The 24,203-nt window shown below is 39.9% G+C and overlaps 1 protein-coding gene across 2 annotated transcripts; it reads left to right on the top strand.

Annotated features, from left to right (window-relative positions):
* The first annotated feature begins 867 nt into the window (after positions 1-867).
* On the top strand, positions 868-23,972 carry YAF2 (YY1 associated factor 2). Of its 2 annotated transcripts, none has more exons than XM_028745529.2 (4): positions 868-1,363; positions 1,754-1,879; positions 20,439-20,591; positions 22,204-23,972. In XM_028745529.2, exons 1-4 carry the CDS (start codon positions 1,338-1,340, stop codon positions 22,439-22,441), a joined length of 543 nt encoding a protein of 180 aa, XP_028601362.1. In that variant the 5' UTR covers positions 868-1,337; the 3' UTR covers positions 22,442-23,972. The 2 variants fall into 2 exon arrangements, with proteins under 2 accessions (XP_028601362.1, XP_077790782.1); XM_077934656.1 differs by lacking the exon at positions 868-1,363 and adding an exon at positions 1,386-1,584.
* The last annotated feature ends 231 nt before the right edge of the window (positions 23,973-24,203 follow it).

Genomic DNA, 24,203 nt, shown 5'->3' with positions numbered 1-24,203 from the left:
CTGGTTCGCCAGAAGCGGCTTAGTCATGCTGGCCACATGACCTGGAAGCCATACGCCGGCTCCCTCGGCCAGTAAAGAGAGATGAGCGCCGCAACCCCGGAGTCAGTCACGACTGGACCTAATGGTCAGGGGTCCTTTTACCTTTACACGTATATGAAGCGGCCCTGTTTAAAATACAGCTGCTACTCCTGTGCCCACCTTTAAGATCAGTACTGTAAGGCTGGTGGGCAGTAGTGACTGTATAGTTATTATTTGTGAGCTTCTATCCTATATATTATCTGTAAGAGATATGGATGGATATGCTAGCTTTTTAAGAGCTTTCCTTGGATTTCAACTGAAATGTTTAGCGTCAGGAGTCTTCGGTCGCTATTAAGCGAATGTGCTATTACTTAGCTTAAACTGCGGCTTTAAATTGTACGTTTTAATGCTTCCTTGGTTTAAATTGTACGCTTTAATGCTTCCTTTTAATATGTTTATCCAATGTAAGCCACCTGGGGGGAGGCGATGGCCTTGGAAACATTTGAAATAAAGAAACTTCCATTGGCTGCGCCACTAAACCCTCGCTGGAAGACTGCAGTTTCCACGGGCGGGGGAAGAGTGTAAAAACACGGAATCCAAAGGTATGAGGCACCTTGGGTTTACATGGTGAGCGAAGTGTGGGGATTCCCAAACCGAATTCCAACCTCAGCGACTGCGGCTGAGGTTGGAAGTGGGACGCTGCCGTTCCTTCGGTGCTAATGAATGCGGCACACAGGGAAGGTTAGGATTTCTCTGGTTGGGCTTGTGCCACGGAATACTCCTGAGGCGTTATCTGCGCGCGCGCGCGCGAGGAAGGCCGCCCGCCCGCGAAAAAGCCAGCGGAGTCTTCTCGTCAAAGCACCGGAGCCTCCTCTCGCTTGCCTCCCCCCCTCATCCCGCCGCAGTCGGAGCGACTTCAGGGTTGTCACCACCGCCGTCTGGGGCGCCTCGGCCTTGGCCTGGCTTGCGGGCTGCCGCTGGTTGGCGACGGGGGGACACGTGAGGGAGAAGAAAGAGGCGTGAGGTTAGGGCGGGTGGAAGGGAGAGGAGTGGAGAGGAGAAGCGGCGGCGGCGGCGGCAGGAGTTCCCCCGACAGCTGGAGGCTGCGGTAGTTGGCGGTGTCGGCCGCAGTAAAGCAGCGGACGGCCGTTGTTGTTGGCGGCGGCGCGCGCTGTGCGCGGCGGCGGCAGCGGCGGCTCCTCCTCCTCGCTTGGTTGCCTGGGCTCGAGAGCCAACCCCCCGCTTCCTCGGCTCGCTCCTCCTTATTGACAAATACACAAAGGGCCGCGCCGGGCTGGAGACGCGTCTGTGGAGCCGGCATGGGAGACAAGAAGAGCCCCACAAGGTGAGGAGCCAGGGAGGAGGGGAAGCGGGCGCCGACTCGCAACAGGCCGCTGCTGCTGCTGAGGGAGAGAAGCGGCGGCGGCGCTGTGAGGGGGGCTGCCGTTGCCGTTCGCCGCCGCCGCTTCTCCCCCCTCCCCTCTGCTGCCAAAGCCTCCGGCGGCGTCCCCTCAGCGCAGCGAATGGCGGTGAGCGGGCGCTGGGGGCGGCGGTGGCGGCGAAGAGGTAGCTGGCAAGCGGCGGGGCGAAGCGAGGCCCCGAGCGAGTGGGAGGGAGGGAGGGAGGGAGGGAAGGGAGCGATGTCTTGTTTTGTGCCTTAAACCTCCTTCTCTCTCCTCCTCCTCTTCCTTCTCCTCCTCCTTCTCGCCGCCCCCTCTTTTTGGGGGGTGTTTAGGCCGAAGCGGCAGCCGAAGCCGTCCTCCGACGAGGGCTATTGGGACTGCAGCGTGTGCACCTTCCGGAACAGCGCCGAGGCCTTCAAGTGCATGATGTGCGATGTGAGGAAGGGCACCTCCACCCGGTGAGTGAGCGGCCCAGAGAGGCCTGCGCTGGTGACACCCGCATCCCCAAGGAAGGAGGGAGGGAGCGGGGCTGGCCGAGGAGAGGCGTCCGGGGGCCGCCGGCTGGGAAGAAGAGCAGAGCCCGGAGGCTGCCGCCGCCGCCACCACCATCATAGCCACCAGGGCAGGCTTTTTATTATTTATTGCTCTCCCTCCCTCCTCCTTCTTCCTCAGGAGAGGGTGACAGGAGAGGGAGTGGATGCGCTGCTGGCACCAGCTCTCTCCTCCGTTCCACTCTCCTCCTCCGTCTGCTTTCCTTTCCTCCTCTCCTCTCCCCGCCCTTGCCCAGTAAACATGGTCTCTTTCTCACCCCCCCCCCCCAAGGCTTAGAGATAATTTCTTTTCTGTGAACTTAAAGGCACACGTTCTCTCGCACCACCCTCAATGGTTCGATTTGCCAGTCATGCAGTCTGGAATGGGATAGAAAATAAGCTCCTTTCCCTCCTCAGCTTTTTTTTTTTTTTTGCTTTGCTTTGCTTTGCTGTGATCACACAAACAGTGCAGATGTCTGGAGAGTTTGCTGTTTGTTTTTAACCCTGCTCATGGTGATATAGCATTCCCTATGTACATAATTTTTTTTTAAAAAAACCCCTTAAACTGACTAAATGTGAATGCTGTCCGTTGTACATGTTGTGCAAAAATAAGTCATCTTCTGTTGAAGGAAGGACAGAAATGGATAAGGGCTTGGATTTTCTTTTTGAGGCCTGCTTATAGTCCACTGTGTAGCCCTGTTAGCTCATTTAAAAGATGACTCTTGTAATTATTTTTCATGGTGGATTAGAATACTTCAAGAGGGGGGTGTCAACAAACAGTCTCTTGGCTGTTCGTGTCTGTGTCATACTTGCTGATATTTTGCTGAAGTGAGGGCCATTGTCATGGTCTTAATAGCAAAATGCCCTTCCTAATGTTGGGTGGGATATGTGTGAGGAGAGAGGAAGAATCCCTGGGAGGTAGCTGACAATGAGGAGTGGAGAATGGCAGCTGCTGAGGTGATTAGTTCCCAACTACTGTTTTGGGGTTACCATGGTGGGGGACCACGCCTTTACGGTAATTTTTGGGAGGCAGTGGCTGAGGCAGGAGTTGTTTCAGTCAGCACCTTGAAAGTATAGTTGCTGTCTGCACAGCAGCTCCTGGCTGTTGATGACTACAGGAGCCACTAGCAAGTCAGCAACTGGGCATTTCTACAGTGCTGACTAAGAAGATAACTCTTGCTTCCACACTGGCCTTCCATTAGGTTACATGTGAGGTCTAGGAACTTAAAGCAAACATATTTTCCACTTCTCATCCTCACCTTCCACATTCTGCCTTTACCTTCCAACGGATACTGGTAAAGTTACACATTTTCCTGTGCTCTTTATCTTCCTCCAATGGTGGCAGATGCTTCATGTCAGAGGACCACCCCAGCAGCTGTTTCTGGGACTGGGCCACACATAGGCAGACGTCAGGTTTTTGTCACCATACAACACTTATTTTCCTGGAGGAAAATAAAATCTATTTACATAGATTTAAGTGGATGTAAAAGGTTATAGTCAGAGATACACTTGAGGGAAAAAGTAAATCCATTCCCCACCCATGGTGATTCCTGGACATTAATAATGAAGATTGGTCCTCTCTGCACAACTGTCTCATGATTTCTCTTTCTCGGTCACACTAAATTGTGACAAACAGGAGATGGCTTATTTATGTAGAAATGTTTATTTTACTCACAGCAATATTGTTTGCCCATTTAAAATTAATTATGTATCCTTTTAAGGTTATTACATACCCCTTATAGGTTCGATGCATTCCATTGCTTGGAAAATTCTGTACAATCCAAAAACAAGTCTTTTGTGCAGCAGCATTACAGGAAAAATGTGGAAGTATTGTACTTAAGAGTCCAGTAAGTCACAGGTTTATTAAACCTCAGTGATTGAGATTTAATGCACTGAAGCATATGCATGAATGATTACATATTTACTAATTGAATATTTATATGCTGCTTTACTTTTGCCCGCTGAGGCTCACAGAGCAAATAAAACATAATTTTAAAGCAACAGTATTTACAACCAATGTAAAACAATACACCTAGGCATAATAAGAGACAATATATCTTCTAAACCTTATGCAGGGCAGAGATAGAATAACACCTTCTGCTATCAACAGGGGGACCTCAGGGCAGTTGTGCTAAAGGCCCCCTCTTGGCAGCTGCTGTTATTGGTGAAGTGAAAGTATACAAGGTCTGATCCCTTAAGTGTACATGCAGCATTGGCATAGGGGAAGACAGTTTCTCTGGATCTTAGGCCACAAAGATCTTTAGAGCTAAGCATCATCACCTTGAACTGAGCCAGGAATGTGCTAGCAGTGGTACAGTTGCTGCAGCACTGGCTGAATAGGCTCACACCTTCCAATGTTCAGTAAGAGGCAGGTGGTGGCATTCTACACCAGCTACAAAATAGTCTACATTGTAGTCCCAGTGTAGCATACATTACATGTAGTCAGTCCTGGACATAACAAGAGAATGCATCAGCATAGCCAGGTCTCAGTTCTCCAAGAAGAGACTAGGCCTAGGAAGACTATAAAAATGGCTTCCTAGCTACTGCTATTACTGGTGTATTCAAAAATGAGGAGATAGGGATGTTTCAACTCCATCTATCACAGGCATTCTAACCCCTTCCAAAGCCTTCTTGCCCTCTTTAATACAATCCAATTGACCTTAGCCTCCATACACTTATTTAAGAGCACCTTCTGGATGTGTACATTGATTACACTCAACCCCAAAGCTCTAGATCAGGGGTGTCTGTTTCCTGGCACAGGCATTTTTTACCTCTCCCAAGACCTGCCAATTTTGGCAGTGACCAAAAAAAGAAGGAAAAAAAGGGAGGGGGGAAGAAAGATACAGCACTAGGGTGGACAGTGTGTTTTAAACCTCTCCACCCAACCTCTCATCAGTCATCAGATTGATCAGTTGATAAGCAGGCAGGGGGTGATAACCCCTTCTGAACAGCTGGTCAGCATGGATCAACAGGAGGGTCTGCATCCTGTGTCTGTATTTGTGAGAGAGTGGGATGGTCACACCCATCACTGGCATGCAGTTGCCAGAGGGCTTCCTTGGGACAAAAGAGGTTAGCCATCCCTGCCCAATTCCCATAATGCTGAACTGATACCCCCAGATTGAAAAAGTCATAGGAGAACTCTGTGTGTGTGTGTGTGTGTGTGAGAGAGAGAGAGAGAGAGAGAGAGGGGGGGGGGGAGGAAGAGATATACATGTCTGTGCAGGCTTGCAGTTCTGCATCTTGATCCTGTACAAATCGCATGGAGTTTAATGGGTTTTAATTTCAAGTAAGAAGGCATAGGATTGCATCCACTAATCAAGGCTTACAGGATGCAGTTTTATAATAAAAGCTATGTCTTTATTCATACATTGTTATATTGAATATCTGTGCCAAAGCGTATTAAATTAATGAGTGGAGATTTACCAAAAAAAATATTCAGGTTGATGTCTTCATAATAACCTTGCTAATATTGCTTATATTATATGCCTTCTTTTACTATTTTTTGTACCTTGTTTAGGCATAATTAGTATTCACTAATTTCAGTGGTTCTAGTCCAGTGTTGGCCAAACGTGGGTTTCTAGCTGTTTTGGGACTACAATTCCCATAATCAATGACCACTGGTCCTGTTAGCTAGGGATGATGGGAATTGTAGTCCCAAAACAGCTGGAGACCCAAGTTTGGCCAACACAGTTCTAGCCATACTTGGAGTAGAACAATGAAATCAGTGGACTTAGCTCAGCCATGAGTAACTTAAGTCCACTCATTTCAGTGGGCCTAATCTGATTGTGACTTAGTTGGATTCTACATTATGAATTTTCAGTAAAACATCAGTTTGCCTGATCTTTCTAACCTATATACTCTCTTGGCTTCCCTATGCTCAATGTTTTCTACCATTATCATAGCTGGCAGCTCACTGTATAAAATAAATACATAAATAAAGCAGTTTTGGCATCAAGGATTATTTTTTTCTGGTTTCTGGAAACCTGCCTGGTGTTCTACAGTGCTTCCTCCTTGCCTTTGGTACTATTCAGCTGCATCACAAGTGGTTTTTCTTTTCCTCCCATTATGTCCTTGGAGATATTAAAATATTTGAATAAGTGACAGATTTTGAAGAACTGCCTTGCTGGATTAGATCAAGATTCATCTAGTTCAGCATGTTGTTTCCAACAGCAGCTAGCCAGATTCCTCTAAAAGCTTACAAGCAAGGTATTAAGTTACAATCATTTCTTTTAGTTTTGTCTCAAGTGTCTGATAAGCAGAGATATACTGCCACTGAATATGAATGTTCCATTTATTTATCATGGCTAATTAACAGACCAATTTTTCTGTTCCCTGTTAAGCTCTAGCTGAGTTCATGGCCATCACCTTAACTTGTAATAGTGAATTAAACATTAAATTATGCAAGGCATGAAAAATATTTTTGTAAACTGCAGATACAGTATAGTAAGGTCATGCATATTTGCTCTCAGATTGGTGGGCACAGGAGTATAGCGCTTGCTGCAATGGCCTCAATAGAAGAGGTAGGGAAAATGTGGTTTTGTGGGTGAAAAGCGTATGAGAGGTCAGGGATCTAGAAAGAGATAAAATGAGCATTGGCTGCCTCTAGCATTTACTTATACTGTATGGAAATGATTTTGATAGTTCCTTACACACCAAACTTTATCCAAGAAAGGCTGTTGGCACCAAACTGGCATGGAAACCTGAATATTTGTTAAATTGTCCAAGTACAGAGATCATGAAGTCCCATTCACTTTCTTTGTCAGAAAGGAGGATTCAGTGGAAACGGTCCTTGTACTTCTAGTCATCTAGTTGGTAGGGGATGGTGGGACTCTGAAAAGTGATGGGTGTAATCTATTTTATGCCTCAACTAGGTTTAGAGTATTTCACAAATATTTATTTATTTAATTTGTATACGCTCTTCATCTGTAGATCTCAGGAATTTTGTCTACATCAGGAATATGTGTTTGACTTTATCCTTCCCTGGATAGAGATGCAAAAAGCAACATCTTTAAATTATTGACAGATACCAATAACCATTTTCTTTTAAAACACTAATTTAGCAGCATTAGAGTTTCTGAGACTGATTCCAGTTGTGATAAACTATTATGTAGTCACCAGAGTCCTTAGAATATCAGATATTTCAATTTGATACATACATTTTGATATAGATAGAATTTGATATCAACTCGTAATACCTACGAGTTTCAGTAAACTCATTAATTTGGAGGGAATTCACTTAGTAATAATAGAAATGGTCAGATATATTGATGATTTTTGCATAAAATGTTAAGGGGTAAATTCAGAAGCAAGCAAAACATTTAGAACTTGTGCTGCTATTTTATACAAAAAGACCAGTTTTTGTCCATGTCAGTCATGCAACTATATATAACAGTCTTCTCACATTCATACATAGGCAGCCATGCATTGCTCTAGAGTGAATCTGTATACAGATGTAATATCAGGTTTCCAGCAGCTATGTTGACACCGTTTTCTAAATTTGCACTTGAAAGACATTACATGCTATCCATTCAAATAAAATGAAATGCAAATAGATTTTGCAGGTCTGAAACCATATTTGGTGTTCAGATTTGAGAAGATTGGTATTCTGTAAAATGTATGGTGTCATAACTGCCAGGTGATACAGTGAACAAATTCCCTTGCTATTGTGCTTTTGAGGATAAGTGCCTTCTGTGTGGAAGTGATAGCCTCAGATGGTTCCCAAAGGGCATTGCTTTGCATTGTAAAACCACTGCCAAATATTGCAGTAGGCTACACGGCAATCTGTTAAATGTTCAGTGGTGAGAAATGTTAGTAATTAAGTCCTCAGAAATTTGCAGTTTCAGTTTATTAGGTATTTATTAATATATATGTGCTTACTGATTATGAGTGTTCATTTACTCTGTTCTAGATTATATGACAGATATGAATACTATGAAATCTACTGCATAATATTGTAAAATAAAGATTAATTGTGAAAGTCCCTGTATGCTTTCAAAAGTAAAAACATTTGTGCATGAAAATTCAATAATAAATATCAATGAAGAGAAATAAAGTAATTTCATGTTTTCACAAAATAAATCTAAGGTGCAGCAATAACAGCGATAATCATGTTGGGGCCTTTTTAGATTTCACTGCTTGTTGTCTTTATAAAGCCATCTGTTGAGAACAGAGCACTGGACTTGATAAGACTATTGATACAAGCCAGCAGAGTTCTCCTCATGTTCTATGAAAACATGGGAGTTAGGAAAAATCTAATCAGGTGATTTTTAATTTTCATATAACATTTATGCCTTCATCAGCTGTACTTGCTCCAGAATGTTGACAGGATGTATATCTGGATGTGCATTCTTATTGAAAGCAATAGATGCAGTGCATCTAGTATTCGATGCTCATCTAATTTATGCCCATAGTTGAGAATCACTGAAGAAGATCTGCAGCCAGAAGCCAGTTGGGCTTGCACATCTCCTGTAGATTGGAACACTGGCATATATTTCGTTAACACTATATTTCAGGCAATTCTATTTTGTTTGGTAGATTGTGAGATGTGATACATCTACAATAAAATACTCATTTTTGCAAGAAATTATTTCAGCTGGTGGTACTTTCCCTTTGTTTTAACATCAAAGCAATGCCTGCAACAAAAACCAGGAATATTATGGTTTAGCATTATTTATACCCAATTTTTAAGTGTCCATAACATGACCCAACAATGTCCTAGCTCAAATATAGATGATAACCTTTGGCCCCCCAGCTGTTACTGAACTATAAGTTCTTTCAACCCCAGTAACCATGGCTAGTGACCAGGGTTGATGGAAGCTGTAGTTCAGCAACACCTGTCCTAGCTGCATCCATTCCATACTCTGTAGTCAATATGGACATGAGAGATTTTACCTCCAAAGCGAAACACAAATTGATCACAGTGATTCTTATCGTGTAGTGGCGCCCGCCCTGTGGAACGCCCTCCCATCAGATGTCAAAGAGATAAACAACTACCTGACATTTAGAAGACATCTGAAGGCAGCCCTGTTCAGGGAAGTTTTTAAAGTGTGACATTTTAATGTATTTTTAATCTTTGTTGGAAGCCGCCCAGAGTGGCTGGGAAACCCAGCCAGCTGGGCAGGATACAAATAATTTATTATTATTATTATTATTATTATTATTATTATTATTATTATTATGTCTTTGCCTCAAGATATACATTAATTAGCCTCTAATCATTCAAAATAGCTTTACTAGCCAACAACATACTGATGCATTGGAGAAATAAGGTGTCACCACACTTTGACAAGGCTCCACAATTTGGTAAAGAATGTTTGATGAAATTCTTTATATTTCTTTATCAAGATAATTATTTTTTTCTGGCCAGGGTCTTTCAGATATCTTTAATGGGCCAAGCAATCCTATGAATGTGGTTTATGTCAGCATAACTTCCTATGTCCAGTCTATTATGCATATAAACCACAGACGTATTGACAGAAACTGGTGGATTATTTTTATGCTGTTACTTAGTTTTAGCATATTCTCTTCTAGGGATCAGTTGAAATAACAGTGGCTGTTATGGCTTAGTTGTAATACATGGTCAAAGATGAGGGCTGCTAGCCATGACTTATATCCATTAAAAACCATAGTGATCAAGAAATAACTCCTTAAACATGACTGCATTACATCTCCATTTTACAATAATGCAAATCAGAATACAACTGCGAAGTGCCATGATAATGGCAACCTGCAGACTCATTTTTCATTTTCATGTATAGTTAATGCGTTCTATATCATTTTAAATATCATTTCAGAAAGTCTCAATATCTGGCAACTGTTTTTCAAAATGACATTTTACATGTGAGTAAAACAACAGCAGTGCCATGTACAACTCAAAATATTTCTATTTCCCCTCCCTAAAGTTCAGTGAAAGACCTCTCCCAAGACAATAGAGAAAAGGTTAATGACACTTGATTGTATTGATAGTTTTGCTTTCTCATTGGTGTAATGACTATAAATTTTATGTTTCAAACAAAATCATACTAGCTAAGGCCAATAAAACTTAAATTGGTTGAGTGTGTTGGATTAGTCACACAGCACATACATTCTCCACCAACAATTGAAAAGGAAAAACTATGTTTTAACTTTTTTCTCCGCTTTGATGTTCTTGGTATTAAGAAAATGTGATATTAACTGAAATGTGTTTTATGTACAACATTTTTTTTATGATGTAACACCACAATGGTGCAACTTACCTAGCATAAATGTGTTGACATGGGTGTCATTTAAACCTATTTTTAGGACTGTCATCTTTTATTCTCTGAAATGGTAGTAATTATTAGGAGAGCATTCCTATGCAGAAGAAACTGGCCCAAAGCAAGCTGGTGTAAATTAAGCTGAAGTACGTTTACACCAGATCCAGACTTTGTTCAGCAGCGGGGCTGCTGCTGTTGCTCTCCCTAGGTCTGTCACAGGGAAAACAAGCCTTTAAAATAGTGTTGTACACCAGTAGCCAGGGCATGTGGTTGAGCTGAGCGGGCTTGAGCCTCAGCTGAGTCAGAATGAGCAAGTTAAGCAAGTGTATGCTTGGCTGAACTAATGTTGGCAGCTTAATGCCATTGGAGATCTGCTGCATCCAAAGTTGTTCATTCCAGTGGCTCTTGACATAGGATTGCCCCCAAAGCAATGTAGAGCATCTTACAGAGTTTTACACAAAAAAGGTGCCTGCCCTCAAAAAGCTTACGGTCTGAATGACAAATCTGGTAAGGGCGGAGTGAACATATGTTACTGCTTTTAGAAGAAAGGTAATATAATTATGTGTCAATATATTGTTGCATGCCACCCCAGTCTCTGAGCGGTGCAAGTTCCGGGGGGTTCCAGGTACTTACCCAGGGGTTGTATTTCCTTCAGAATGAGGTACAGTGGAGACTGCGGTGTCTTTATGATATATGTTTAATTTGCACATATATATACAACTTGAGCCTACAATGGAGGAGTTCACAGCATTAAGACCCCAAGGGAGCCTTGCTTCTTTCATAGCTGCAGCCTGAGATTCAAGCAGAAATCAAGCATTGCAAGAAGCCAAACTACAGGGAACCAGGCAGAGGGCCTTCTCGGTAGTGGCACCCGCCCTGCGGAACGCCCTCCCACCAGATGTCAAAGAGAACAACAACTACCAGACTTTTAGAAGACATCTGAAGGCAGCCCTGTTTAGGGAAGCTTAAATGTTTGATGCATTACTGTATTTTAATATTTTGTTGGAAGCCGCCCAGAGTGGCTGGGGAAGCCCAGCCAGATGGGCGGGGTATAAATAAATTATCATCATCACCATCTCTCTCTCTCTCCCTCTTTCTCTCTCTCGTTTCCCAGACTATTGCTTCTAGCTTCTATCTCACATAATTCAACTTTCCATTCTACCCTTTGTCTTTCTATCAGCAAGTTGGGGGAGAAGGGCCAACCCATTTATTGTCTGGCACCGAGCCACTTCCTTTGTTACTTTAATGGCCCATTATTTCACCAGGAAGTTAGCCTCGCTATCCAAGGAATTTGAATCCTAGGTTAGATTTTAACACTTGCTGGGCCCAGGAATTAGAAAGGTCTCAGCATGCAGCCTACCCCTCCCCCCAACTCACAACACTATTTAATAATCAGGGAATAATGTCCCTATGGGAAATGTGATTATGCTGAAATAAAGCGCAGAAGCAGCCACTGATGCGCTGGAGTCATCTGGCAAAGTTGTTGAGTTTGAGCCTGGTAAATTGAAAAGGCAGTTTGTTAGCCAAGTGATGGAATATGATATTCATTAGTATGAAATCATCTTTTTAAATAGGAGGGCTTCTGTGGCATTTGTCTTCCCTGCAAATGACAGAGGTTAGGTTGAACAGAAACAAATAACAAGCCTAAGTTGCTGTGAGCATTTTGACTTCCCACATGGACTTGATGCTGACATGCAACTTATGAATGCCTAGTAAAGTGTGAGATGCACAGAATCTTGCTTTGGAGGCATTTATTTGTAGATGGCTTGGCTATCAATGAATTTTCACATCTTACATTGGTCATCTTAAAATTGAACACCGTTAATTTTCCAGAAAACATTCTTTTGACAGTTTCCAATAAGCACTACCATAAGTTTGACATTTGCCCATAAAATATTTGCTATTTATGCATATTGATGCAAATGGAAAAATCCTGATTCCCACTTTTAGAGAAAATACCTATCTTAAGTTACAAATTCTTCAGGTTGCAAAACACAATAAAAATAAAGCATTTAATTTGTGGCATACTTTTTGATTATTTTTGTAGGGACGATCAGTTAACAAAATGAGGCAGTTAACAAAAAGTTTAATGTTAATTGGAGTTAAATAATATTAGCTAAAATACAAAATAGGTAAAGAAGCTTGCCAATGTTACATTGGTCACTACAGAATTACTCAACTTTAGGATTCTAATGCACTGTTAAATGTCAGTCTTTTTCTTTTAATCATTGGTGAAATTATCTTCTGGAATATTCAAATAACAAATATACATGGTATATTACATATGCTACAGATGTTTTCATCTTACAGTTTTGATGTTAGATCTTGAATGCGGCTAAATTTTGGAAATATAAATGAAAGTCTTTTTTGTCTCACACTTCAGAAAGTCAATTTCTTTTATTTGAAAGAAAAGTAAAATGGAGCTAGGGAACTGTGAATAAGGAGCTAAAAACTAGTTTCTGGGTACCATTTAGAAGACAATAAGAGGATGTTTGATGCTGTATTTTCACACTGCTTGCTTTTAACACTAACAGGAGTTACTGCTCATGTAACTTGCTTTTGGCTGCTGTCCAAAGAAAGGAAAGAGCTGTGTGTCTTACCAGAGCCTTGTTTGCTGTTTTTACTGCAGCAAGAGACAGCCAAAGTAACAAGTAGGTTTTAAACCTAAACTAGCAATTCAAGTTTAGGGTATAGGTTTTAGCTGTTTCTGCTATCTTGTGTATACTGTTTAGAGTTAAGATACCATTTGGTCAATTGTTTTATGTTTTATGTCCTCAATATAATCATTCTAGTTCAGACTTTGTATACACAAAACTACAATGAAAGGAACTGTAACACCAGCCAGTAGATGCAGGATCCTGAGTTGGTTCTGTGTTCTGGCATTGCTCTGTTGATTCTCATGTTGACCAGGTGGTTTCAGCTGGCTTGTTAAGAAGTCATAATCATGTATCAGTTTTCTTTCAGGACCATATGGTGAGTCACCATGTGATGAAACTAGTTATATCACAATCTGGATGACTGATAACCTGAGTCTACCTGCTGCCTTCCTTCCGGAAAGGAGTTAAAACAGCACTAGCTAAACTGATGAACCACATTCTTAATCACACCAGTTTCATAGGCAGACCACGCAAGCCCTAAACCTGGGCGTAGCTAACCTTTTTGGATCAGTGAGCGCATTTTGAAGCTTGATATAGTGCTGTGGGGTGGCAGTCACAAAAAAAGCTGCTGGGTGTTTGTGATAACACAAAATGGTTGCCAAGGGGAGTGTGACATAACACAAACTTAGAGAGAAAGATGGCCCAAACCATCTTATGCGTACCATGGGAAGTGAGCTATGTGTTGCTGTTTCTGATTGTAGAGATCACACAATATTTTTATAAAGTAACACAAATGCGTGCACACACACTCACACTCTGATGGTGATGCTGCCTAATAGCAACAGGGAGTGTTCCTCAGAATCAGAGAAAATACAAAGGTGGCCACACCATGCTCACACTCACTTCACAGAAATTGCTTGAAAGGTCCTGACCGTCTTGCCCCATAACTTTCTTTCTAAGCAGGCTAGAGATCTACCTTACCTTAAAAAAAATAAAAAAAATCAGGGAGTCGGGGACACCTGCTTAGGGACAACAGTGAAAGCCTTTGGGGGCCAGGTTGGTGAACTGTGCCCTAGATTTTCCCAGGAATGAAAATTGAACTCTGATTTTAGGGTGCAATCAGAGTTTACTACATGCAGGAAGTATCAGCTATCTTGCAAATAAATGAATAATTTTTGTTAGTAATGCAAAGACAGGAGCAGGGGGAGAGAAATTAACTACAAATACAAGGAAAGACAGGCCTAAAAGCAGAAACATCCACACACACAATATACTTTGTAAGATATTGTAAGCCACCACATCTGAAATTCCCACTTTAGGAAACAAAAGGCTAGGGTAACAAGGTAAAAAAATGGCATGCCTTCATCCCTGGAAATAGGGATAGGCATTATATAATAATATGAAGGGGTCATAGGCACGGTTCTAGTTGAAGGGTGTGCTTCTTGAGTTTCTAACCCACTTATATCATGTAAATTGGGAGGTTCCTGGGCTTTTTCCTCAGAAGGCAAGAAAATAGGACAATGCTGCACTTTATAGCCCTCTTTCAGATGTGCTGTTCTTTAGTATCCTTCTAGTGGCCCTGTGCTGAATTAGTCTTCTCTACAGGATCTCTGCTGATAGTCTCTTAGATTGTGTAATAGCATGGCATTAACTAGGTGTTGCTGTGTTTTTATGCCCCATAGGCATTACAGGCTACTAAACAACTCAGCTGCTGAGTGCATATACAGTGGTACCTTGGGTTACATACACTTTAGGTTCCATATGTTTCCGGTTACAGACTCTGCTAACACAGAAATAGTACCTTGGGTTAAGAACTTTGCTTCAGAATGAGAACAGAAATTGTGCTCTGGCGGTGCGGCGGCAGCAGGAGGCCGCATTAGCTAAAGTGGTGCTTCAGGTTAAGAACAGTTTCAGGTTAAGAACGGCCCTCAGTAACGAATTAAGTACTTAACCCGAGGTACCATTGTAGCCAGCTAGTATTCATTGTTTTGAAAAAATAAAGAGTTAGTTACAGATTTCCAGAATATTGCAGTTAAAGTCTACACTATTTGTGTTATTCTGCAATGAGGCTTCCAGGAAGATACTCAAAATTTAAGACTTGAGGAATATAGAAAGGAAATTGCTCTACATTTTCAAAGTGTTCAGCAATAAAAAGTGGATTATGTCTTAGGACTTAGAAGATACAGGAACAAAGTTCTAAATAGAACTTGAGTCTTCTGTGCAAGTTGCCAAGAAATAATCCTGTACACTAGCCTCCAAATTGGTTATTTTATTTTAACACCCTACAGCTGTATTCAGTTGTTACCTAACACTTACCCCAAGTAATTCAGATCACAAATACAAACCTCTTGCTAGCTCTTACAGTGTTTTCTTTAACTGTCTTTTGCTATTCTGTGTTTTCCTAGCAGCTTAGTAGTTTTTCTCATTCTTTTAATTTATGCTAAGAACAGCCAAAATGACTGTTAGCAATTAAACTGACCAGGCATATTCTGTGTGTATGTGTGTGTCTGTCAGTCTGTCCTAGGGCAATGGTCCCTGAGTGAGGCAGAGGAAGTAACTGAATCTCATTTCCACTGGTGTGCTTCCTATACATATCACCACTCTTGTTTTTGACCAAGGTCATGCTGCTGTACTTTTACAAGGTAATGGAGTACAAGATAGTGCCTCATTTTATAACGTGGGTTCATTTAGACAAACTTACTGAACATTAGAGTGAGAAATAAAACACATTATTAAAACTTTGCAAGCTGCAGCTCTTGCTAGTGATAACTACAATAAACATGTAATGATGAGAATGTATCCTTAACTGCTTTTCTGGGAAATAGAGTAAATCAAGGACATAGCTTGTTTTTCAAGCTGTTTTAAAGTGAAGCTTTAAACATGGGACTCTCTGGGCCAGGGATCAAAGGTGACATGTATGTCATTTGCTTTTCAGCCAACTTCAAATCTGGTTATCCAGGTGCTTAAGCTCACTTTTACAATTACAAGAAAAATGTCTGTATATATAAATCTGATTAATAAAATGATTTTTAAAAGAAACTAGAATCCTGTGGTTGTGCATGCAAAGCCTGTCCACTGCCAATAAGCAGTATTCTAGCATCTGTATTGGCAAGCACCGCTGAGCAGTAGTACAGAAAGCCGTATACATCCTGCTATAGTCGTTCAGTGCAGTAGGCATTGGCAATGAATGTGAACTGTAATCAGTTTGCACTGGTTGTCAGAAGCTTTTCAGCAGATGCAGTGTGGAAACACCAGCTCTGTCCAGCCTTCTCTTTTTCCCACCATAGGTGCCTGCAAATATCTGCTAGTAACCCAGACCATTTCTCCTCTGGTTGGTTTTCAGTGGTGGAAATTGCATAATACAGTCCATACATATTTCCACACATCTTCGCAGCAACTTGTGCAAGGTAGCTAATTTCAATAATAATGATTCTTATAATCTTTAAATATGATTAAGTTTCCTTAAGACTAATGAAATGAACTTAGTCCCACATGTTTGGCTAAGAACTGGCATATAGCAGTTTTTAGCATTCCAGTAAAAATTTCAGAAAGTAGTCTACATAGTGCCCAAAACAAATAAATAGATAAATGGCAAAGCCGCTTTCAGAAATTAGAACTAGCCTTCCCATAGAAATTGAAATAAAATGTTTTATCTTATGCTGTCACTCAGCTGATGGCAAGGTTTCAATCAGTTTAACAGAGAAGCAATTTTCAGCTATTTTCACTTGCAGCTTGTAGACCCCTAAGTCTTCTGCAGAGGGTGGGGGACCTTCCAGGACAGAGCAGAGTGTGGTAAGGGGGATTGCTGAGAATTGCACCCTTCTCCATTCTGCTGATGGAATCCTTACCATCACCAAGGGATATAATCCATACAGTACTTGAGTAATTTTAGGCTGTGATCCAATGGACTGTTACATATATTTAGCCCTGTTTAGATATGTGAGTTTAAGCCTTCAGACTACAGGTTTATAGCCTTATGTAAAACCATCTCTAAACTCGTAAGTGGATTACAAAAATAGAACATAAAGCAATAAAGCAGTATAATAAAAACAGATGCAACATAAAAATCAGTATCATTAAAACCAAATTTGGAAAAAAAAATCAGTAATAACGGTCCAGTCTCATGGGTGAGGAAGTCTGATTTTTATTAATTACAGTCATATACATAATCAACTTTAATTAAATGTCAGTAGATACAAGGTGTAGTCTAGCAAGGAATATTTCATACAAGCCCTATCCATGTGACCTGTTACCTCCATAATATTACCATTACTGTATTCGTTTATGCCTAGTGTATTTAATGAATTGACAATCTCTTTTGATTGCATATGAATTTTCCAGCCTCAGATAATTTTCCAAATAGAAGATTTGGCTTTAGTTTAGTTATTAATTATTGGAGCTTGCAGAAGATCAGTGGGTGATTGTGTTTCTTTATGTGAATTAATTTGAGGGTGGAAAGGCTTTTCAAATTTTTTTGCAAGGGTCACTTAGCAGTAACATCTTATTCTCTATTAATTGATTCAGTTTGTATTCTATTGTTTAGAAAATTAAACTTGTGTCCAGTTTTTGCTTTAAATTGATCTTAACTCTGTAAATCATTTCCCCAAAACTTTTTATATTGATGATTTACAATGAATTGAAAAAAATGTTAAAAATAACCTTTGTTAAAAAACCAGAAGCATTTTTAATAGGTATTACAGGAATGGATATACCAAAAGAATACAATAATTTGTTTATGTATGCAACAATGGTCCCACGGATATTGTTAGCCCAACACTGGAAAGAAGAACAAGTCCCTACTAAAGAAGATTGGCAACTTAAATGAATGGAGTAAGCCAAAATGCCTAAATTAACTGGAAGACTTAGAAATCAAGACGACAACAAATAAAAAAAAGAATGGAAGATGTTTATTGCATACTTACAAAAGCATTGTAAGGAAGTTAATACAGTAGCAGGTTTTTAAAAAAATACTTGTAATATTGAGGAGAATGTTTAAATTTGGCAACTATTAAAATTATTTGACATGTTTAAATTAAGATAATACAAAAGACCCAGGGGAGGGAGTGGGGGGAAGTTGAGGGATCTAAGTTATCCCCAAAATTGAATTTATTATGGTGTGAAAATGTTTTATTTTCCTTTTTTTCTATCTTTTATTATCTTCCTTTTTTGGTTTATTTTCTCTTTTTATATTTGTGCGATGATAATGTTTGATTGTGAAAACTAATTAAAAATATTATATAAACTGCTTTCCATGCCCCACAATAACACGTCTGGAGTAAAACAGCAATTTTGCCAAAATTTTGCTGCTTTGTTTTTGAATAAGATTGGTAAAGAGTGGTGTAATACAAATATTGTTCACAAGGTCTATTTTGCTATTATTCAGTTATTAGTAATTTATTCCATCATCCTTTTAGATATTTAATAAAACATTTGAGCACATACAGTTTTTTATGATGCTATTTAGAATACATTACTATTGTACATTTGTGATAAGTATTCCTTTTATATATGCGTATTGTTTGAAGTCTTTTAATTTGCTAGATAATGTTTTATTCTTTTCTTTCTCCTTTACAGGAAAGCCATAGCCCAATCTTAAAACATGCTGTGGCAATACATACATTATTTAGATAGGATGAACCTAAGTTTTACACTATTGTTGAGAAAAATTATATTTTGCTGGGATTGCAACAATGTTCCTCTGGTTTTCCAAGCAAACATGTTAGTTTGCTTGTTTAGGATTGGGGCAGTCTTCACTGCCTCAATGATTATTTTATTTTATTTTTTAAATTTGCCAATTGCTTTATCTTGTCCAGGGCATGAATGAATTTATCACTGTATGCCTAAAAGTGTGAACCTACAAATTAGAATACAGTACTCTTTACTTCAGTTTTATTGGTTAGAGAATCTGTGTTAAGTAAAAGGTAAAGGACCCCTGGACAGTTAAGTCCAGTCAAAGGCGACTATGGGGTTGCGGCGCTCATCTCGCTTTCCGGACAAGGGAGCCGGCGTTTGTCCACAGACAGCTTTCCGTGTCATGTGGCCAGCATGACTAAACCGCTTCTGGCGCAACAGAACACTGTGACAGAAACCAGAGTGCACGGAAACACCGTTTACCTTCCTGCCACAGCAGTACCTATTTATCTACAGTACTTGCACTGGCCTGCTTTCGAACTACTAGGTTGGCAGGAGCTGAGACAGAGCAACAGGAGCTCACTCCGTTGTGGGGATTCGAACTGCCGACCTTCCGATCGGCAAGCCCAAGAGGCTCAGTGGTTTAGACCACAATGCCACCCGCGTTAAGTAAGCTTAAATGACTAGTTTCTAAGAAATACTTTGGCAACTTTTTGCAGTTTGCTTTTTTAATTCAGTGAAATTTTATGTAAAAAATTGCATTTCCAAAAAATATGTAAGACGTGTCGTTTGAGTTGTCTTTTAAAATTAACCTGTGATAGGTTGTATTGAAATCAGTGGAAATGACAAACTAAAATCCTTAGTGTTGTATGAAAGGTGTTGTCAGCTGGCAGTAAAGCTCTTACCAATGCAACAGATAAGCATTTTTTTAGAAATTCTCTGCAGCCTTCTGTCTTCTCTTACTCTGCTCTGAAGGGTCTCCTAACTTTCTGGAACAGATTTATAGAAGGCTAGGGCAGGAGTGCAGTGCAGTGGGAAGCGGCGTTGCTGAAAATGGTTTCCATCCTCATCCCTCCATGAAAACTTTACTGTCAGTTGAGGAACACCATTGGATGCAGACTACTGGTTTCAGTTCAGCTATTCTGAGTAGCACTCAGTTGATACAACCCTATAGTTTTATATTATTTATTTGTTTGTGAGCTGCCCAAAGAACACCTGTTATGTGGTAGCTATATAATTGCAGTTAATAAATAAGTACAGGGATGCAGACTATCCCCTATCTAGTCATCAATCAGCCATTTGATGGAAAAAACATCCTTAGCTTATCTGCATGGATCAACTGAAGAAGGGGGCTGTGTGTTCATGCATCCCGTGTGTGTGCATGAGATTGTGAAGTGGCTGTACCCACTGTAGCGCACAGAGGTTTTATCAAAAAAGGCTAGCCTTAGAGTTCTGCAAATTGGATACCCTTCAATAGAAATCTTAAGGTCATTGATGGGATAATATTTTCTTTTTAGGAATTTTCCTGGGACTTGGGGAAGGGCCATAGCTCAGTGGGTAGAATACATGCTTCAAATGCAAAGAGTCCCCCGTTCAATCCCTGGGATTTTTGGTTTTTTGTTTGGATAGGGCTGGGAATGGCTCATGCCTGAAACTCTAGAGAGCTGTATCCTGTCTTGAAAATGCAGAGCTAAATCATGGTCTGACTTGATATAGCACACCTTCCTTTCTTCCTATGTGCATTATATTTTAGTCTAGTTAGACTAAAATTACTTTTGTGCTACACACTTTTGTGCCAGTGGAAGTCGTCGGGGGGAGGAGAGGCTTCACTGTTTCAAGAAATTCAAAGTGTGTTTACTTGTTCTTTAGAAAATGAAGCCTACATTCACAAATCTAAATAGGGTTCTGTGTGGAATGGGTGTATTGTTAACTGTGATCAATTTACAAAAAAATAATTTTCGTGCAGAAATTTACTGCATTTACTGATGCCAGGGAGTTTAATTTCTCTCATCCATTTACACACAGGAAACCTCGACCTGTCTCTCAACTGGTTGCACAACAGGTTACGCAGCAATTTGTGCCCCCTACACAATCAAAGAAAGAGAAAAAAGACAAAGTAGAAAAAGAAAAAAGTGAAAAGGAAACGACTAGCAAAAAGAACAGTCACAAGAAAACAAGGTAAACTTTGTTACCTTTTCTGTTACTTAGAGAACAAAATGAGATAATCTCTGCAAAATTCTTAGAAAAGGGTAAAGAGTCACACAATGATCCCTACCCACATAGTTGCGATGTTTAGGTACTCCGCTGTTAGATTGAATCAGACCACAGGAAAGTGTATCTTCAGAAAGGGCCTAATATATACCTGTATCTATGTTCATATGTTGCTGAGCACATCGTTCATGTATCTATATTTTTTAAAATGGCACCTGAGATCTTCAGATGAAGACCAGGATATAAATTTAATAAATAATAATAATAATACCCTGATTTCTAGAAAAATCTGGTACCAGCATTTTTACCTCCTCTCAAAATTCTGGTCATGAAAGTCTGTCATTTAATAGTGAGAAGCATTTCAGCAAAGTGGCAAGTAAGATACAAAGGGAATAAAATTCGGAGATTTCACCTTTTACACATTTTAATTGGCCTCAGATTGAGAAAAGGAAATTTGCAGTCAGTCAATAAAGTGTCTGAAAATTGGACAAACTGTATGCACACTGCACTTGTGCACTTTAGAAAGGTTCAGATGGTGGAATGAATTTCCACTGGCAGCAGAAACCTGTATATTTTTACAGAATCTAAACTATATTTATTAGTATATGCTAATACAGTCAGATGGTTGTTATATATGCAATATAACCAGGGTCAATTGTCTTATAATATAAGGCAGCTTTGCCAGTTGGTTAAACATGGTCGAACAATTACTCCCAACTATGAAACCACCCCACCCCCATGCGTTGGGGGTGTAAATTTCTGCTGCCCACATTATCTTCAATAAAAGTAACCATTATGATAGACACCATTACTATTTAATTAGAATTTGAAATTAGTCCATCTTATCGCCCCTTCTCTATCTACCTGAGGCCACCAAGAGAGGTCATATGAAGGGAATGAAACTCCATCCAGATGAGACATTGATCTGAGAATAGGTGTGCAGCTTGTTGGGAACAGGATTGCACTCCCCCAATTGCTGTAGGTTGAATTGCAGGTTGTGATAGTAGAGAGGAGCATTCTTTTCCAGCTAGACATAATGTACTGGCTTCAAAATTTCCTACACAATGAGGATTTTGCCACTATGGTGCTGCCATAACTCATTTGAAGCACATTAATGCACTCTATGTAAGCTGACTTTGATGAGTTCAATGGAACCTCAGCTGGTCCAGAATACAGTGGCCAGACACTTCTCTTGCCAAAGGGAGCATACAGCATCTATATGAAGTGATGAAGTGTGCGTGTTGCCCTTTAAATCCATAGAGGATTTTGGGGGACCCTCTGGAATAGACTTTGGGGAAATACGGGGAGAGGAAAGGGAAGTCCCATTGAGCAAGTGGAATGCCACTTGTTCAGTGCTGGATACAATCCAAGGTCTCTGGGAACTGGGTTGGGAAAAACCATCTATTATCTTGGAGAACTGCTGTCAGATTAAGTTTAAAAAATGTCATCCTAGAGTAGACCAATGATACGATTCAGAATATGGCAGCTTCTTACATATGTTTGGGCTTCAAATATAACCTTAACATAAGAGATTCAGATGATTTCTGAATTACCTCCTTGATTATTTATATTACTCTAGGCCCAGGTTGAAAAATGTGGATCGAAGTAGCGCCCAACACTTGGAAGTTACTGTTGGTGATCTGACAGTCATTATTACAGACTTTAAGGAAAAAACAAAGTCACCACCTGCTTCCAGTGCAGCTTCTGCAGATCAGCACAGCCAGAGCGGTTCTAGTTCTGACAATACAGAGAGAGGAATGTCCAGGTCGTCTTCACCAAGAGGAGAAGCCTCATCACTGAATGGAGAATCTCATTAAAGTTTATTTACTCCAGTTTCTTTAGTCTTTCCTCTCCAAACTTGCAAATGTACACAACTTCTGCCAACAGTTACCACATTTTCATGACTTGTTATCCACAGTGCACGATTTGTATATTTACTCAAATATGATTTATGCAGTTTTATACAAAACAAGTGCGGCAGTGAAATTAAATTTCATTGCAATCTACAAAACCTTTTCAGATGACTTTTTAATCTTCATATACAAAGGTGCCATGAAAATGTGGTTTGAATGTTCTTGATGCAGTGTTACTGGTAAGTCCATTTTCACCTTTAGTTTAGTGAATTCTAACACAACTCTTGGATTCTATACTATTGGCATGTACTGAATTGAATTTTTTTATAACATAGTTCAAGCTGCCTAAATATGTATTATTTGAGAATTGTGAAACATAGTTATATGTATGCAAGTCAAAGATCAACTTAATCAACTATTGCTGCAAAAGACTTTTCGTAATGATTATCTTTAAAACACCTGCTGGTACTTGGTGTGGTTGAATAGGAAAAATGTTATTAAATAAAAAAAAAAACATTTGTATGAATTTTTGCCAATGTCTGACACATTTTACTAGATTACTGTTACTGAATTATGTTGCTGGCTTCTCCAATATTTTCCTCACACATTTAGAACATTTATTGTAATGTTTACAAGGGAAAAATAAGTAAATCTGTTACAAGCATTAATTGTTTAGCTTTATAACTCAAGTATAGTACTACCTTGTCCTTATACACTGGTATTATATGTTATTGAACAGAAATTTGTTCTCAAATTATTAGGCATTTTCTGTTTTCTTTTCTTTTTAAATCTAGATTTTAATATCTAACTGCTGTTGATACATCCAAAACGTGATAATGTTCTCATTTGGCTTATTCTTTCCTTCTCCCAGACTTGCTCAGTGTTATAGTGATATATCAGTTCAGCTAGAGGCTGGGATCCAAAGAGGCTTTTACATTGCAATCCTGTACATGTCTACTCAGAAGTAAATCCCAATGAGTTCAGTGAGACTTACTTCCAGATAGTGCATATAAGATTGCAGCCTTAAGTTTATAGAAGAGTTTTAATGCAGGCTTGCAGTTTCCATTTTCTTCTCCAGCCATAGCTCATTGCACCGCAATGGATCCCTTTCCCAAAGTTCTTTGGAGCCTTGGGAGTGGGTGGTGCAGGGGACTGTAGATGAAAAGTGGTAAGCCTTGGAAGCCATTCTGTGTATGTGTGTGGATACTCCCTGTGCAGCCTTTTGGATCCAAGCCAGTGATATTAAATGTTGCACCAGAGTGAATAAATAAGCAAGTAGTGTGTATATATAACATTTGTTCCTATATCAGCCTTTTGCTTTGAAAAACAAAAATCCTTTATTAAATATTATAGAGCAAATCATAGGAAAAATGCAGTTCTTTGTTTTTGACATAGTTGTGAACATTTATGCATTTAGCAATATATAGATACAGAACAAGATTTACAGTCCCAGTCGGTATTATGTAAACTTTCCAATAAAATATTTTTATGAGTATAGGTTTTGCCATTTTGTTTACAATCAGTTAAGTGTTTTGGTGCACAAATTAATTAATCTTGCATTAGAAATGTAAAATGGGAGGGGACATGGTTTGTAATTCTAAGGGTGTTTTTATTCATGACTTTGCCCATCAAATGGACATCCACTGATGACAATGTACATTCTATCTAAAAATGATTCTTTCCCACTTGTATGGCGTACTAACTATTTGGAAGTGATGCATTATAA

Source organism: Podarcis muralis, chromosome 10 (genome assembly GCF_964188315.1).
Source record: "Podarcis muralis chromosome 10, rPodMur119.hap1.1, whole genome shotgun sequence".
Classification (NCBI taxonomy): Eukaryota; Metazoa; Chordata; class Lepidosauria; order Squamata; family Lacertidae; genus Podarcis; species Podarcis muralis.
This window is presented reverse-complemented; position numbering and strand designations above follow the sequence as displayed.

What these genes read in the sequence shown, in the direction of transcription:
- YAF2 (XM_028745529.2), top strand. Translation starts at nt 1,338, where the DNA reads ATGGGAGACAAGAAGAGCCCCACAAG. An exon ending in GACAAGAAGAGCCCCACAAG is followed by an intron (nt 1,364 to 1,753) that starts GTGAGGAGCCAG and finishes GGGGGTGTTTAG; the next exon opens with GCCGAAGCGGCAGCCGAAGC. An exon ending in AGGAAGGGCACCTCCACCCG is followed by an intron (nt 1,880 to 20,438) that starts GTGAGTGAGCGG and finishes ATTTACACACAG; the next exon opens with GAAACCTCGACCTGTCTCTC.